The sequence below is a fragment of the Bidens hawaiensis genome, unplaced genomic scaffold, assembly GCF_021521415.1.
Source record: "Bidens hawaiensis isolate Kalapana, Puna unplaced genomic scaffold, B.hawaiensis_p1.1 tig00018841_1, whole genome shotgun sequence".
Lineage (NCBI taxonomy): Eukaryota > Viridiplantae > Streptophyta > Magnoliopsida > Asterales > Asteraceae > Bidens > Bidens hawaiensis.
In genome coordinates this window covers 112986-131250 of record NW_027492862.1, presented here as the reverse complement: position 1 = coordinate 131250, position 18265 = coordinate 112986, and the positions used below count along the sequence as shown (strand labels likewise).

The following is an 18265-nucleotide window of genomic DNA, read 5'->3' as shown; positions in this document are numbered from 1 at the left end:
TTTTTAGAAAGCTATTTTTTTTATTGGAATGTCTTCTACATGTATTTATAAGCAAAAAAGTTTATGCTAAAACTAATTTTTTACATGTGAAATCGAGTTTTATATTATTTTTTTATATGTAAATGGCATGGTTCATAGTTTCCCACTTTTTTTAAGTTCCCTCAACTATATATATATATATATATATATATATATATATATATATGGAACTTAACTATATATATATATATGATAAAAAACTAAATTATATACATTTTGTGTTATATATAAATTTAAAACTAAAAATTTATATCAAAATAATTATCAATTATTAAAGTTAATTAATAAGTAATAAACGAGCCGAGCCCGAGCTTGACATTAAAAAACCACTCACAAACCAAGCTCAAGCTTTTGAAATAAAGTTTGAAACGAGCGGAGCTCAAACCTAATCGGGCCCGGCTCCACTCGTTTAGAGTTTACATGCACCCTATAATAATAATAACACAAAAACAATTTAGAAATTTAAGATATTATTTTTGATCTTGAGATATTACCCTTCACACATTTAATACCAGCACAATTGTCTATATGTATATTTGTAGTGAAGCAGCCAAAACGCTTTTGCAAGCATATGTATATATATATATATATATATATATATATTATTACATGCAGAGACATTAGAACATGATTATTATTATTTTATTATCCATGCGAGAATAAGATAGTGTTGATAGTGGAGGCAGTTAGTTACAAGAATCCAAAATGTGCGGAAAACTTTAAGATTGGTGAAGACAGAATGTGACACTGTCAGTATTTCGTTTGGAATTTATGTAGTTACGTAAGCATTTGTATTCATCATATCTCCACCATTTTCAATAAATAAATTACATCACATTGTTTTTTGTTTTCTTACAGAATTCGCCGCCTATTGGGTGGTGGGTAACTAATTTCCGATATTACTGGTGGTGGAGATTATATTGGCGGATTCAAGCAATTTTACTTGGTACGTACACTTTGTCTTCACTTTTAGCTTCTAATTTCTACAAAACTGAATGTTTAATTATGGAGATAATATTATATGTATTTCCGTTGCTGCAAGCATTTGAAATTTCTTCAACTAAAGGCAGGGTGTTCAAGCAAACCGAAATCTGAACGGAAATTCTATAAAGACTTATCTGAATCCTTATTTGGATATTCGTTTTGTTTCTGATATGAAAATTTAAAAATTGGATAATTTGGATATCCGTGTAACCCGAATAAGCATGTAACATTTTTGTACGTTAGTGGTATTTGTTTAGACTATTTTTGAAGTTTGAATTGTGTTCAAAAGTAATTTGTGTTTTCCGATTTTGTATGGTTACTTAAGTTCTAAACTAGTAAAATGTTATGAACCAAAAATTAGGAAAAAATTGTTATTCGGATCGGATAAGAACATCTCTAATTCGGATCGTAATTCAGACATTCAAAGTTATTAATCCTATATATGTTTAAAACAAGCAATCTAAAACTGACTTTTAAAATCACAATAACCAAATATAACTTGTTTGAATAAGCTAATCTCAAACTTTTATAATATCCATTGCTGCAAACATTTGTGAAGAAATTGCAATCCAAGTGAATTCTATTGTTGATTTTTATCGGTATATATAATTACAATGCAATGTCCTATTCAGAGATGGGATGCACAACAATAACTAAGAATAATACAGTTATATTATACATATATGCTAACAATTTGAAATTTCTGCAACTAAAGGGGGGTGTTTGGGGATTGCCTATTTGATCTTATTTCTCCTAAGTTATTTAAAGCTGTTTACTGTAACTTGTTTATATAAACAATCTCAAACGGATACTATAAATACAGTTCTAACATGTACAGAATCCAACTTGTAATTACTAATTTATTTTCAGGGAGGATCACTATGGTTTCCGAGGGCGATTTTGAATTTACAAGATGTATTATAGACATTTTCAGCTTGGTGTCTGTCTTTCTGTTCTACTTGCTGCTACTTTTGAGTTATATTAAGAAAAACAACACCAATAGATCAAGTAAAAGTGACTGGATATCTGTATCAGTTGCTTCTTGTTGTTTTCTCACTTCGGTTACATATCTTATTTCTGGTTTATGGGATGCAACTGCTAAAACCCCTAACTTGAATTGGTGGGTGCTCATTGTTCGACCACTAGTTTGGGTAACTTTGACAGTTTCATTAATTGTAGAAAGATTTGCATCGGTCAAGATTCTAGCTACCGTTTGGTGGATCTTTTGTTTCTTGTCACTTTCTTTTGTGAACATTGAGAATTTGGCAAATTCATCGACCATCTTGAACTTGGTTATGATAGAATGGGCTGCTAGTTTCTTACTTCTTTTGTGTGCTATAAGAAACTTAAAAACTTTCATCACTCTGTACACACGAAGCCCGACTTTATCCGAGCCCTTATTGGTTAACGAAACACTAAATGCAAATACAAGTCAACCAGAAGAACCAAGTTTTTTAAGCAAATTGACGTTTTCTTGGGTGAACCCATTGCTTGCGGTAGGTTATAGAAAGCCATTAGTTCTAGAAGACATTCCGTGTTTAGCACCCGTAGACCAAGCTGCAGTCGCCCATGAAAAGTTCACAAAGGCATGGGATTCACTTCAAACAGAAAAATCCTTAAACAATGCCAACATGGTTCCTAAAGCATTAGCCAAAGTTTATTTAAAAGAGATGGTTTTTTCAGGATTATGCATTTTGCTTAGGAATACATCAGTCATTGTTAGCCCGTTGTTACTCTACGCGTTTGTTGACTACTCCAACAGTGAAATTAAAGATTTACATCAAGGGTTATTATTAGTAGGGAGTTTAATTTTAGTCAAGGTAGTGGAGTCATTGTCTAACAGGCAATTTTACTTTAATGCAAGAAGAACCGGTATGAGAATGAGGTCAGCTTTAATGGTGAAAGTATATGAGAAACAACTTAAGCTTTCTAATTTAGGAAAGAAACAGCATTCTACAGGGGAAGTTGTGAATTACATAGCGATTGATTCGTATAGAATGGGTGACTTTCCTATGTGGTTTCATTTGGCGTGGGCTTGTTTCGTTCAACTATTTCTATCAGTTGGTGTCTTGTTTTCCATAGTAGGATTAGGTGTTCTTCCTGGTTTAGTCCCTTTAATCATATGCGGGCTTCTTAATGTGCCGTTCGCAAAAGCTATGCAAAAAAGTCAGTTGAATTTCATGGTGGCTCAAGACAAGAGACTAAGATCCACTTCTGAGATTTTAAACAACATGAAGGTCATCAAGTTACAATCTTGGGAAGAAAAATTCAAGAAAATGACTGAATCTTTTAGAGAAACTGAAGTCCATTGGTTACGTGAACTTCAGTTCAAAAGGGCGTATAGCACGGTTTTGTATTGGATGTCACCTACACTCGTTTCTTCAGTTGTCTTTTTCGGATGCGTGCTACTGAAAAGTGCTCCTTTAAATGCTGCAACTATTTTTTCAATTTTAGCAGCATTAAGAACTATGTCTGAACCCGTAAGGTTGTTACCCGATGCACTCTCTGCATTAATTCAAGTCAAAGTATCCTTTGACCGGATTAATTCTTTCTTGGTTGATGATGAGCTTAAAGATATAAGAATGGAAAGAAACCAAGAACCGGAAAATTCACATCCTTGTATCAATATACAGGATGGGAATTTCAGTTGGGATCCTGAATCACCCGTTCCGACTCTTAGGAATATAAATCTTGAAGTAAAGTGTGGGCAGAAAGTTGCGGTCTGCGGGTCAGTTGGTGCTGGAAAGTCATCTTTGTTATATTCTGTTCTTGGAGAAATATCCAAAGCTTCTGGAACAGTGAGTGCTATTGATTGTATTTAGAGGTCTAATTGCATAAAAAGATAACAAACTTTGCTTAAATTTCTTTTTGGGTGTACAATTTTTTTGCCAAAAGAAAATTCTGAAACTTTTAAAAAATGTATAAAGACTTGAGTTCATGACTTTATCTTTGCATAGTTAAGTCCACAAAGTAATAAAGACTCAAAAAAACACTATTTTTGTGTTTTTATAAGTTTAAGGATTCAATTACCTTCTTATGCAATGTGCGTGTTATACAAATTCATGCAAGTTTTTGTAATCTCATTTGTTTTCAGGTTGGTGTGTTTGGATCAATTGCTTATGTTAGCCAAACATCTTGGATTCAAAGTGGGACAATTCAAGATAACATATTGTATGGGAAGCCAATGGACAGAAGTAGATATGAAAAGGCTATTAAGGCGTGCGCTTTAGATAAAGATATTGAAACTTTTGATCATGGAGACTTAACAGAAATTGGTCAAAGAGGGCTTAACTTGAGTGGAGGCCAAAAGCAAAGGGTTCAACTTGCACGCGCAGTATACAATGACGCTGATATATATCTTCTTGATGACCCGTTTAGTGCTGTAGATGCACATACAGCCGCGACTCTCTTTAATGTAATATTTTAATTTCTTGAAATGGCGTTTTTTAGTCAGTTTGACTTTAAACTGAATCCTGACCATAACATGCTTGCTTTTCGGTTTTTTGGATTTATGAATTCTTTGAATATTTACAGGCTACTCTCTTCTTTTTTGATGATTTAAATTGTGAATCTTGTGGTTCAGGATTGTGTTATGGACTGTCTTGAGGGCAAAACAGTCATTCTTGTCACTCATCAAGTGGAGTTTCTCTCATCAGTTGACAATATTCTGGTAATCAGGAATAATACTTATGAACATTTTAACATAGGTTTGTGTTATAGAGGTACCAATTTCGACCCATTTACTTAATACACGGGTTGATTTGGTTGTGTTTGATCTCAAACGGGCCTAAGGGGGGCAAACAGGTTGCCCGATTAGTTAATTCAAAGATTATGGTAATAATTGTAATAATACCATTTTTGTAATCCTGTCAGCGCGTTCATCGTTTACACATACATCTAATGAAAAAAAAATTTAGCTGGTCTATTTTGACCCGTTTCACACATGCTTTGACTTTGACCCGTTCCACACATATTTTGACCCGTTACCCAACCCACCCATGTCGTCATCTCTCTATAAATGGTTTCTGAATCACTTTTATAATTTAGTGATCACATTATATTTAGTTACTAATTTATTTTTGTTTAAAGGTAATGCAAGATGGTCAAATTACGCAGTCAGGAAGCTATGAAGATATCTTAATGTCAGGGACAGCGTTTGAACAGCTTGTGAATGCTCACAAAGAGGCAATCACAGGTTTAAACTCTTCACCTTCTGAAAACAAAACAATAAACATGCATCAAAATTTAGAAGAAATTAACAATAAACACCTCAAAAAAGAAAAGAGTGAGGGGCAGTTAACGACGGGCCCACCGGGAGTGCAGTTGACTGAAGAAGAAGAAAAGGAGGTTGGGAATGTTGGATGGAAACCTTTCCTTGATTATGTTGTCATTTCAGAAGGATCATGGTATTTGTTTTTATGCTTTTTTACCGTAACTGGTTTTGTTGCTCTTCAAGCAGCAGCAAGTTATTGGCTAGCATATGGTATTCAAATCCCGAAAATCACCACCATTATGTTGATTTGTGGTTATACTTTGCTTTCAACAATCAGCACAGTTTTTGTGTATTTGAGATCACTTTTTGCTGCACTTTTGGGATTAAAAGCCTCCAAATTGTTCTTCAATAAGTTCAACGAATCAATTTTTCGTGCTCCTATGGTCTTCTTTGACTCTACTCCAGTTGGGCGAATTCTAACCAGGGTAAGAAATCTTTAGAAGCTTTCTTCTGAATTCTGATTATAGCAACCAACTTTTTTAGGCCAGAAATTTCAAATATTTGATTTAAGGTAACTACCTAATCTAACCAGTTTGGAGGCGCCATGTCAGCGCCACATGGAAAAAGTCAGCATGGTCAAACACTACCGACACATCATCATTTTGACCAAAACTATAGAAGATGATGGTTACCTGAAATTATTATTTATTATTTATTATTATTATTTTTTTTTTTGAAACTTTAATGCTTTCTTTCTTTGCCTAAAACATTCTTTCAGGCCAGAATAAACATCAAAGCTTCAAAGTTTTTTCTTTAAGGTATAAACCTAATAGGCTAATAGTAATGGATTGAAGGCGTCATGTCAGCACCACATAACGAAAAAAAGTCAACATGCTCAGAAGTTAGCAACACATCTTCATATTTTAACCAGCTAGTGTGTCATTTACCTTGAATCAGTTATTTAAATTTTAGTTCTTTTCTCTGGCCTACAAACAGTTGGTTAACTAAACAGACCTTAGAGCAAGGTGGTAACAATATTTTTATGAAATTAGCCCGAAAAAGAAAAAGTTTTTTTTTATAACATGTTTGGTTGCTAATTTAGTATTTTGTGCAGGCCTCATCTGATCTTAGTGTAATTGATTTTGACATACCATTCTGTTTCGCCTATGTGATTGCTCCTAGTGTTGAATTACTTGCTATGATCTTGATTATGGCCTCAGTGACATGGCAAGTTCTCATTGTAGCCATCTTCGGTCTCGTGGCCACAAAATATGTTCAGGTAAATCTTTATCAGTTTTAGAGGTGTCAATATGGGGCAGGTTGGGTAGCATGCCAAGTGGGGTTCGGGTTGTTACTCACAAACAATTTCTTGTCTGGTTTTTATTTTTTGTTTGCAAAAATAATGTGTTACTTTTCCTGTTCTGTGAACTGCAGGGATATTATCAACCAAATGCAAGGGAACTAATGAGAATCAATGGAACAACAAAAGCACCCGTGATGAATTATGCATCTGAAACATCACTTGATGTAGCAACAATACGAGCATTTAAAATGCAAGATAGGTTTTTTAAAGAATACGTTAGGTTGGTGGATACGGACGCAAGTACTTTCTTTTTCTCAAATGCAACATTGGAGTGGTTGGTTATAAGAACCGAAGCATTTTCGAATCTCACCTTGTTCACAGCTAGTTTTCTTCTAGTACTTGTTCCAAATGGATTTGTGCCTCCAGGTACGTTAGTCATATCTTGAGATGGAAAATGGGTTGGTTGGGTACTTGGGTAACGGGTCAAAACGATTATTTCTTGCTTATGTGGCATTTTTTTTCCCTTTCTGATGAGGTGGCTTATTACTAAATAACAAAGTTAGCTCATTTCAATGAAGTATACTTGCCCAAATAGGCCATTATTTTGCTAGCCTCTTTCAATAAACAAAATTATTAATTAGACTAGAATAGGGTATAATTATCAATTACGAAAACGGACCGGCATTTGTCTCTATGTTGTTATCTATGACATAAGCCCTCAAAAACACTTTGGGTGACTTTCTGCGCTTTTCCTTTTTTTTGGCAGTATTTATTTATTTTTTCGATTTTACCCGTTTGACCAGTTAGATACGCATAAACCACATCAAATTCTTTATAAGCAAACAGGCCAAAATTTCTACTTTCCACTATATTTCATATGTGTTCAAAGATAACATACATTAACTCCATATGTTCAATGTTTGTATAGGGTTGGTTGGCCTCTCTCTTTCTTATGCATTGACTTTGACCGGTACCCAAGTGTTTTTGACTAGATGGTATTGCAGTTTAGCCAATTACATCGTTTCAGTAGAACGGGTCAAACAGTTCATGCACATTCCACCCGAGCCACCAGCAGTTGTGATCAGTAACAGACCACCATCATCTTGGCCTTCAAAGGGAAGGATTCATTTCGAGGATCTAAAGGTAAATTCAAACTTTCTTCCATTTTTTTTAATTACAAAACGCGTCAAGATTTATGATTCAAATACTTTCATAGACTATAAAACAGGTGGCAAAATGGGTGACATGAAACAATTATAAGTGTCTGCATGTTCTATACAGTTTATATTTTTTATTTCCACATGCTTATAAATTTATGAAGCTTTATACTTTATTAAAAGCATGTAGAAGTTGAGACCTCAGTGTTTATGCCTTTATGGGGTTCTGATTTCAGTTACGATATCGTCTAAATGCACCGCTAGTTCTTAAAGGGATCACATGTACATTCAAAGAAGGGACTAGAGTAGGCATTGTCGGAAGAACAGGAAGTGGGAAAACGACATTAATAACAGCTTTATTTCGTCTGGTAGAACCGGATAGTGGAAGAATTCTTATAGATGGATTAGACATTTGCTCTATTGGACTTAAAGATCTTCGAATGAATTTAAGTGTCATCCCACAAGAACCCACCCTTTTTAGGGGTAGTATCCGAACGAACTTGGACCCGCTTGGACTTCATTCTGATGATGAGATATGGAAGGTAACCAAAACTGAAATTCATATGGATTTTTCTGCACAATATACCAATTTATTCTTACATTTTGTCCTGTTTTAATTATTATACCTTTTCTATATATCCAAATTATTAAAAGATGGTTTTTTCTATGGCTTAGGTTGTTATGAGATGTTATTGTGGTGATCCAAACCGAACAATTTTTTTTTACTAGAAGTCCACATAATGACTCAAAATGTGCAATGACTACAACATGACCAATTTGCTTCTTCTTCTTCTTTTTCTTTTTTTTTCTTTTCTTTTTTTTTTTTTTGCTTAAATTACCCAAGAAACTGATATATTCGTCTTGTTTTAATCATTGCACTTTTTTTAATACATTTGAGCAATTGAAGCATTGTTTTTTTGCAGTTTGGGTCATTATAAGGTATAAAATGATAGCCCAAACGACACGAAAACTTTTACGAGAAAAGCCCACATAATGAACCAAACACGACAAAGATATATTATATATCTCTGCTCAAAGAAAGTACAATTGTTTTAATGAAACAAAAGTGAAAACGCATTGGTAGTTTATACAAAAAAGCTCTATTCATACATCTATATGATCTTTTCTACAATAATGTTTATAGTTCATATGAATTTACAGGCATTAGAGAAGTGTCAGCTTAAAACTACCATTAGAAGTCTTTCAAATTTGCTAGATTCTTCAGGTAAATCGGCTTTATTGACTATCTTACTAAGTAGGCGTTCGTATTTGCTTTCGAGTATTTTGATTATTACTGTTACCCGAAATCTTTAGAACTAATTTTAGTGTTTGGATAAAAGAGATGATGATTATTTAAAAGTCATTCAGTTTTATAACTACCATAACAATAGTAGATTAGATATTAACGTTACTTGTCTACCCCCTTTATAAACAATAATTTGTAACTTACATTAAGATTTTTTAAAAGGTTAACAAATAATTGGAGTCTATTTTGGTCATTTTGCATATCAGTTCCATAGATAATCAGAATTTGTTAATGACATCCAAACACTATACATCTCTGGTAACACAAGTATTAGTGCTAATTATTTAAATGCAATTATCCTATTTTAGATAATCAGTTTCAAAACGCACAGAAATACATATTACAAGACTTTTAAATGTCAATTTTTCTGAATTTTTACAGTGAGTGATGAAGGAGAAAACTGGAGTGCTGAACAAAGGCAATTATTTTGTCTAGGAAGAGTATTACTTAGGAGAAACAAAATCCTAGTACTTGATGAAGCCACTGCATCCATTGATTCAGCAACAGATGTTATTCTACAGAGAATTATAAGGGAAGAGTTCTCAAGTTGCACTGTCATAACTGTGGCACACAGAGTTCCAACCGTTATCGACAGTGACAAAGTCATGGTTCTGTCTTTTGGTATGTTACAACTCCCAACATAGTTGAAACAAATGATTTCATGCATTCCATGTGACACTTGGGTGGGAGTTGGGATGAGCGGTTTGGGTAACGCTTTACGCTTCCAAACGAGTTTGGTCGAAACGGTTTACTTTTTGTACGAGTCAAAGCATCTATGGTGAACTTGGGTTGATCCACTAATGCTTTCTGTTCCTTTTTTAGAAAAACTAATATATACAATGAGCATGTGAATTCTGGATGTCCGTCTGAGTATTTGTCTTTTTTTATTAAGATCACATATTTATTGAAACTAGTTTACATAATACCGAAAATGGCCTAAACATTTTGTTGGAACAACAATTATGTTATCATATCGAGCCGTCAATAACATTTCAATGTAAAAGAAATGCGTGTGTGTTTTTTTTCTTTCTTTCTTTTTTAATAATTTGACAATTTACATTATCCTGGCATGCTTTTGTGCAAAATTTGGTATGTGACCCATAAAACCGGTTTCAATAGAGACTTTGAACGCCTTTTTCTCCACTTTATCTTAATTTTTTATGTGGCCTACTTAACATATTTATATAATAATAAATATAGCTTAAATTGTCTCTTTAAATGTCAGTCATAAGTAAATTGTTGATTTGCAGGGAAAATGATGGAGTATGATGAGCCTTCAAAGCTTATAGAGACTGATTCATTCTTTTCCAAGCTTGTAGCTGAATACTGGTCCAGTTGTAGAAGGAACTCCGCTCAGACGTTTGATGACTTCCAAAGATAAGATAATCTTTGCCTCGAGCTCGAATTATATGCGCATAATAATATTTAAGCTCGAGCTTAAAACTTTGATTAATTCTAGGCCATGCTCGGTGATCTTTCCATAGTGAGTATTTTGTTATGGCTAGAATATGGAGCTAGTTTAGCTCGAGTTCAAGCTCAGAAAAACTCCTTTTTTTAGGACACTAGTTTTGTACCTTATTACACCCCAATTTTAATGTTTAGGCTTTGTTACACCTTACTTTCCCCACTTTGGATTTGGAGTGTCGTTTATAAGTTATTATACTGGTACCATAAATTTATTGCACATGATACACACAAGTCTTTTAAGTTTTAACTACTTTTGCATTTAATTAATTATTGTCCTATTCGGCTATGCTATTCATATCATATATAAAAGAAACAAATAGAACTTTGATTTATTAAATAACGGATAATATTTTTTCTTTCTTTCTTTATTTTATTATTATTATTTTTATTTTTATTTTTTTTTTGCATAATATCAGATCACCAAAGTCCAAAACAAGTATCATGTTTTAACATTTTCAAGTTGTTGAAACAGTTGTCAGGATCATGCTTCGGTCTGTGCAAGTCGGGTCTTGCCCTTCCCAATTGTTACCTAGACTGTGAAGGAAACCCGTTAGAAGGGATCAAAGATCGAGGTCTTTGAACCTTCGATCTCCAACGGTCAAGTCAGTATAGATATATATCAATGGCGGGCCTACTCTTTGAGTAGGGGTCCCGTGTGAAAACATATTTTTAATGGTATATATGTGTTAAAATCTTAACGACCTTTGTGAAATTTTGATACCGGCCCCTGTGGTTAGAGATAATATAACACAGGGGTTGGTATAAAAAATATAAGTATATTTTTATATCTGTAAAAATAATTTTAAAAATATGTAACAAACTTTTAAACAAGTTTACATAAAAAAAACAGTCTTGGGAGACAGTATTTTGAGTAGAAAAGTTAAGAAAAAATATGGTCTGCTCTCTCAATATTTTGAAATAATTTGAACTTTAACATTTTCCCATATTTGGTTTGCTTTCTACATATTTTTAAGTCTTTGGTCTGCCCCCTCATAATTTATATATTCTCCCAATGTGTCTTCCAAGTACAAATTCTTGAAAATAATCAACAAAAAAGGCTATTTTAGAATTTCTCTCTTTAAAATAGGTTGTTTTGAGAATTTTCTCTTATAAAAACATAAATTACTGGAGAAACTAACTCTAAGGACCTTAAAGGAGAAATTAATTAGTTGAGGGACTAACCTGACAATTTGAAAAAAAGAGAGAAAAAACCAATAAAGTCATACCATGACCCCACCTTCATTCATTTTCTCCAACAACCACCTATAAGAGCATTCTCATCCGGTTTTCTAAAAATGTGTGAGGAGAGTTTGTAAATTATAGGATGGAGTTTTAAGTTGTTGTGAGTGTAAATTATAGGGAAGAAAGAGAAAATGTAGTGATTTTTTGTAAACTTTGGAAAAAGATAGTGATTTTATTTGTAAATTACAGGGTGTAAAGAGAAAGCTGTAATGATTAAAATACAAAAAAGATATTATTTAATTAAACCGAAAAGGAAAATGTAGTGTTTTTTAGTGTAATTATAAAGATAAGGATAGGGGATCGGTTGAGAATGCTCTAAGGCTATTCATTATGGTGGGGGTGAGGGTGGGTTAAAGCCCATTCACAGTGTTACGTTAGCGCCATGTGTGCACTGGGGCTTTAAAGCCTCAACTATAATGCCCATTTATGGTTTAACGCCCTGAGGGGCTTTAAACCTTTTTTTTGCATAAAAAAAACCAACACAATAAAATAAAATACAATAATAATAAAAAACAAACTAAATTAAATTTAAAAACATATAAATAAAAACTAAAAAAAAGTTACAACTATTTCTAGTCGTCGTCATAATTTTGCTTGTTCCTCCAAAGATGTTCAACCAAATCCGATCGAATACTGTGATTCGTTTCCCTTCATTCGTGTTCTTAATAAATTAGTTAGTTTCTCATCATCATTTAGTGTTGAGATCGGCTCTGGCTCATCGTTGTTTTCGCCTTGACAAATTGCTCTATTCGAGTCCTCTAATATCATATTATGCAAGATAATATAAGTGTACATTATGTTTCTTAACTTATCCCCATTTCGTGAAAACGAGCCAGTTGTCTAATGATAGACCATCGTTTCTTTAATAACCCGAATACCCTTTCGATGTCCTTTCTGGCCGACTCGTGTTTTTTCTTGAAATATTGATGTTTTATCGTCAGTCGGGCACGTAAAGCTAAGAACCAACGCGGCCCACTCCGGATAAATACCGGCGACTAGATGATATTTGTATTCGTAGTTAACATCATTCGTGGAAAATGAGGTGTCGGGTGCAACTCCGTCTATGACGTGGTCAAAAATAGGGGAACGAATGTATCACAGCTGCACCATTGTTTGCACCGGGCGTCCCAAAAAAACGCATACCATATCCAAAAATCAAATGATGTGACCGCCTCAAGCATAATTATTGGGTCATCGTGATCACCTCAATGATATTGACATTGCCAAGCAACTAAGCAGTCTTCCCAAGGCCAGTGTGTGCAATCGAGGCTACCAAGTATCCCGGGAAAAGCATGTCTTTGTTAATGAACCTCGTATATTGTTATGTATGTCACTTTGAGTCGCCCCCCCACAAATATTTTTTATCATATAGTTGAGGAATACCTAATATTAATAATTTTAACAAAATTATAAAATTTACACTCAAAACAAGAAGATTTAGAAATAAATAATTAAAATGATAATAATACTCACATTCGCAGAACGTGTGAAGGGCTTCATGACTCACTGTCTCCGGCATCTGTAGATACTCTTCCTGATGGTAGGGTAGATATCATGAGAAGCTTTGAAGCTAAGCTTTATGAAAGTGAAATTCTGACCAAAAAGAACATTCAGACTCATCGTGTAAGCATTTGGAATATGTTACTTATTACATAATTTTTGCAAATATTTGGAATATGTTTTGGATTATACTTCTTATTGAAGTTATAGTATTATGATTTCTACATTTACAACTTTATCAAACTTTTATCTTGTATTTTATGTTGTAAACCATGTGATTGCTATAGCCAAATATGTGATGCTATAAAATTTGTGTCGTTGAAGTTTTTTAATTGTGGCAAAAAAATGCCACTAAAACTTCTACAAATAAGTAACTAGGAAGATTTTTTAAAGGCATAAAAATTGTGTCACAAAAGTCTTTTTTTATATTGTAGTAAAAAATAAAGTGCCACTAAAAGGCCAAAAGATTTTTGTGGCAGTTTGAAAAAGTGCCACTAAAAGGCTTTAGCGTCACCACTTGTAGTGACACTTTTTTTGTATGCCACACATTCTTACAAGGGTCTTTAGTGGCGATTTTTTGTTTTTTAGTGGCACTTTTTGTATGCCACTATATGATATTTTTTTATAGTGTAAGTTTATGCTTGGGCAACTATAAATAAATCCGCAAATTCTTCATGGACAAAATAGAAAATATTGGTTTTACGAGAGACCAGATGCTAGACCACCAGGAGAGGCGCTCTCTTTTATCTAAAACAAGTAACAATTGCACTGTTCATACCGTTAAATTTTGGTATACTTGATCTATATTAATTTAATATGACATATAACCCGTATATACAAGTATTCATTTAAGGAATATGTTGCAGTGGCATGCTGGCAGTGATGACTCTCTCAAATAATCATAACAGTTATCATCCTCATTACCCGAATTCAAATCACCCTTATAATGATGATGCGTATATTTCAAAGCACACACATAAACCAGAAATCGAGCATGAAACCCCTATAAGAAAATCTTAAAGATAACCTTTTAAGCACTCCACCAAATGTTGACTGCTTCATTTGTTTTTAATTTCTAAAACTTATTATTTAGGCCTAGAAAACAGAAAAGTTGTTGACGTGCATTAAGTATAGTTGAATTTTCATCCTTAAATAAATGATAATGCTACAAGTAGGGAGTCCGTGCTTTGTGAGGAGTGTAAAAATGAGCAAAACACATTGAAAAACAAATTTACAGTCAATTGCCTCTCGGATTATGGCCATCGCAGTCGTACTATCATAAAAAGAATCAACAGGATGAAGCTCAAGATTCATAATCAACGGTAGAACAAACCTTTAAGAAATATTTCTTCCACATATCAAACTGGTCAAAGTTTGCATTTTTAACATCTCATTATACATCAAGATTGAACATCAAGCTATTGCTTCTTGGCAATCATGTTGCAAACAAGCCGACATTCCTTTCTTCACTCGTTTTCTCACGAGATGGGCCCACGACCCATGCCCGTGAAATACTCTATAAAGCATCACATTTTTTAATCTCACCAAATCTCTACAAATTAACCAACACTAAAATTAATATAAATTATAAGACTACTATTATTATAAGTATTTGTTGTAATTTTATAAATGTGAGACACTTCATCTTGTGAGATTGTTCACATCTTTTTTACCTTAGTATCTATAATTAGAATTAAGTTACTATTAATATACATTATTGAAATTCGTTTCCTCTTAATGTCCATAATTTTTAAACTCTTCATCTTGTCAGTTGAAGGCTTTGTGCCTTGGTTTGAAAGATACATCGATTTTTGTGCTTTGCATCTCACGACCCGTTCGATTAATTCATTATTAAGGAAACTAAAAAAATTATCATTTAAGAAATACAATATATGAAGTTAATATGAGTGCTAAAAAAGAAGAAAACAACGTTTATTTTTTAGATAACTCAAAAGTGTTAGGGGTCATGCTAAACTTTCATCTAAATACAAAAAATGTTTATTCGTAAGAGACTTATATATTCATGCATGAATGACTTGCATATTATAATTCACACATCGAACTTGACTAAAACTTTCATTAAAATGCCAACAAAAATAAGTATGTTGTAATGGTGCGTTGAATATAATACAACATAATATGTTAATAGATATAACAAGGAAACAAAAGAAATTTAAGTTTTATGGGTGTGGGTAAAGATGAAGGGATAAAAAAACCATTAAATTATTAAATGCGCAAAAGACAATTTTACCTATTGAAAATGTTTTTATTATTTAAAATAAATACATATGTGTTATATCATATGCATTAATGTAAACTGTTAAAATAAAAAAGTTTTTGAACTATCCTTTAAAAACATGTTTTATAATATACAAGTTTCAAAACGGTTATATCATAGACAAGGCCACCGATCGACACCTTTCAAGTTTCAAAACGGTTAATGACATTATGTTATCTTCTTTCTGTTGGAACTATCTACTCTATTCAAAAATAAAATAAAATCTACTTTAAGTAGCTCTTCGATTATTTCACTTTAAAGGCATCTAGGTGTTAGGGAAAAACGACACCTACCCACGAACGGTAAACAAAAATTGCGGAATTAATCTTTGTTTGGCTAAACTTTTTCCCGACCCGAATGAACCAATGAGGATGCAAACAAATAGGGTATAATATAAAAGTAAAACGGACACAAAAATTTTAGCGTGGAAAACCTCTCAAGGCGAGAGTAAAAACCACGGGACTACTAGAGCCGCTTCAAATCCACTATCACCAATAATGAGCAATATAAAGTCTTCTCTAGGTAAAACTAGAGGCATACACAAATCATCATATACTTGGTACAAACAATCTTCAAGTATATGGAATTAAATATAAACAAAAGGAATCACCAACGAGAGAATAAATCGATCTCTGGAACGTCTCTTGTCTTCACCAAACACCAAAAGAAAAGGGAGCACAAACTATTGTCTTCGTCTGTTGTTTTTCTTCGATGGAAGGGAACTTAAAAAAATTCTCACAATTCTTTTTGCATGTGTCGGCCGAATAATACACACCACAAGAAAAAACCTCAACATAATATACTTGTTTGTTTGTTTGTTTGATGTTCACGTTTTCTGGTTAGGGCCCAAAGCCCATCAAGATCACGTAGGCCCAATGCTCCACCGAAAAATCAAAAAAACACCAAATGTGATTTGGTGTACTCAGTGCACGTTGAAGGAATAAACATATATTCCTTTTTTTTATTTCTTTATATTACTAAATGATAATAATAGTATAACTCATGTAATATAATATTTGTTGGGTTTCTCATGGGCAAAAATACCCCAACACTAGGCTCATCTAATGTAAGGCAATGCGTTATACCACCATGGAATACACCATGCTCCATAGTCGTTGTTTTCCATGCTTCCGGCTCGTTGAGCTTTAGATCATGTGTGGTGGCCCGAATCCCTACGGGGGCGTTATACGCCATATGGCGTCATATTATCATTGGAGCTTTATGGCTAAAATGGGTGTCATGGATAGATCGAGCCCCTACTAATCGTTATTTCTTTATTATTAATATTATTGATTAAAAATAATAAAATAAACCAACTCACCAATCAAAACCAACCTCCCCCCCCCCCTCCATGGCGCCCAAAGTGCCCTGGGGGCGGTGTTCTCGACACTTTGGGAGCTCCAGGGGATGGGGAAGCGCCCCACCACGCATGGTCTTATATCGGTTTAGATTTGAACCAACTGGAAACATGATTACTTGTTGACCTCCTGAAACCCTGATCTCCTATTGCAATGGGTAGTTCCTACTTCCTAGTTTGGCAGTCGAATGGTCGAAAACATGATCACGGCCACTTTTTCTACTTTCTTTTTGTCGCTAATTTGTTTTTTTAATTAGGTTTAACTATTTTTTTAATTGGGTTGAATGACAAATGGGTTTAAATGAACTGAAACTAAATTAGTTATTCGATTAGTTTTTATATCCAATTCATTTACAAGGTAATTCGCAAATGTTTAGATTACATCGAAACAGAAGGCAAGCGGGCAACAAGCTGCGCCGCTACCCCTTTTTGAATTACAAGTTATTAAAAATATAACTGAGTTGCAAATTATTATTGGGTTTAATATTTTATAAATTTTTGTTTTGAAATAATATTACTTACATATAAAGTATATAAAACTATTTAAAAGTTTTGCCCCTGAAAATTGTCTAGAACAATTGCAGACCTGACACGTGCTGTATGGGTTGGGGCCGCTGATCGATGTCGAAAGGTCAATCAAAAACATTTATAAAATACCTTTACTAGCAAGGCCAAGTAAGGTGTCGAATCCACAGGGAATCAGTGGAAAGTGCTAATCAAGTTCAATACTTAGTAATAATTATGTTAAGCGGACAGACGATGTCAAGCAAGTTGAAAATTAGTTTGGTTGTAAATTAATTTAAGAAAACAGTGACTACACTTCAGGTTCAGGTAGTGCAATGAACTGATTGATGATAATTTATACCAATTGGGAAATCACATAGACATGATTCGTTTATTAGAATAGATAAATGATTGCTAGACACAATAGTTTGGTTATGATGATTCACAGAACTTAATCCGAAGAATTGACACAACTGAACATGGTCTATCTAATTACCAGTTCATTAATACAAAACTAAGCATCTATCAATGATTAATGGTAAACGGTTCAATGACGATAAGAACTTAATCCTAAATGTTGATGAACACAAACCAGATAATTGATGATAAACAAAAGTCCCAAAAACACAACTGTTTAATCAGTTCCAATAAACATATAGATTCAATCAACCAAAAGATTAATCAAACTAAATCCCAATACATGTAATCTTCATAAAAATAATCAGTTCATATGCAAACCCTACACCTGAAGTGGTCACAAGTGGTTTAGCCTTGCCTCTTCATCATGATTAGCTCGATTATGGATTGGAAGGATGAAACCATGGATGATTATGGTGATTGGTAGGTGTTAAGATGGTGGAGAATGGCCCCAAAATGGTCCAAGGGGCTAGGGTATGAAGGATATTCGTCATAGGG

At 33.6% G+C, this 18265-nt stretch overlaps 1 protein-coding gene across 1 annotated transcript; it reads left to right on the top strand.

Moving 5' to 3' along the window:
* Positions 1-1817: 1817 nt before the first annotated feature.
* On the top strand, positions 1818-10465 carry LOC143557161 (ABC transporter C family member 8-like). The gene is made up of 11 exons (XM_077046296.1): positions 1818-3821; positions 4118-4438; positions 4607-4693; positions 5113-5721; positions 6351-6515; positions 6671-6965; positions 7468-7682; positions 7933-8238; positions 8858-8921; positions 9384-9623; positions 10253-10465. The coding sequence occupies exons 1-11, from the start codon at positions 1854-1856 to the stop codon at positions 10381-10383; spliced, it is 4401 nt and encodes a 1466-aa protein (XP_076902411.1). The 5' UTR covers positions 1818-1853; the 3' UTR covers positions 10384-10465.
* Positions 10466-18265: the final 7800 nt, after the last annotated feature.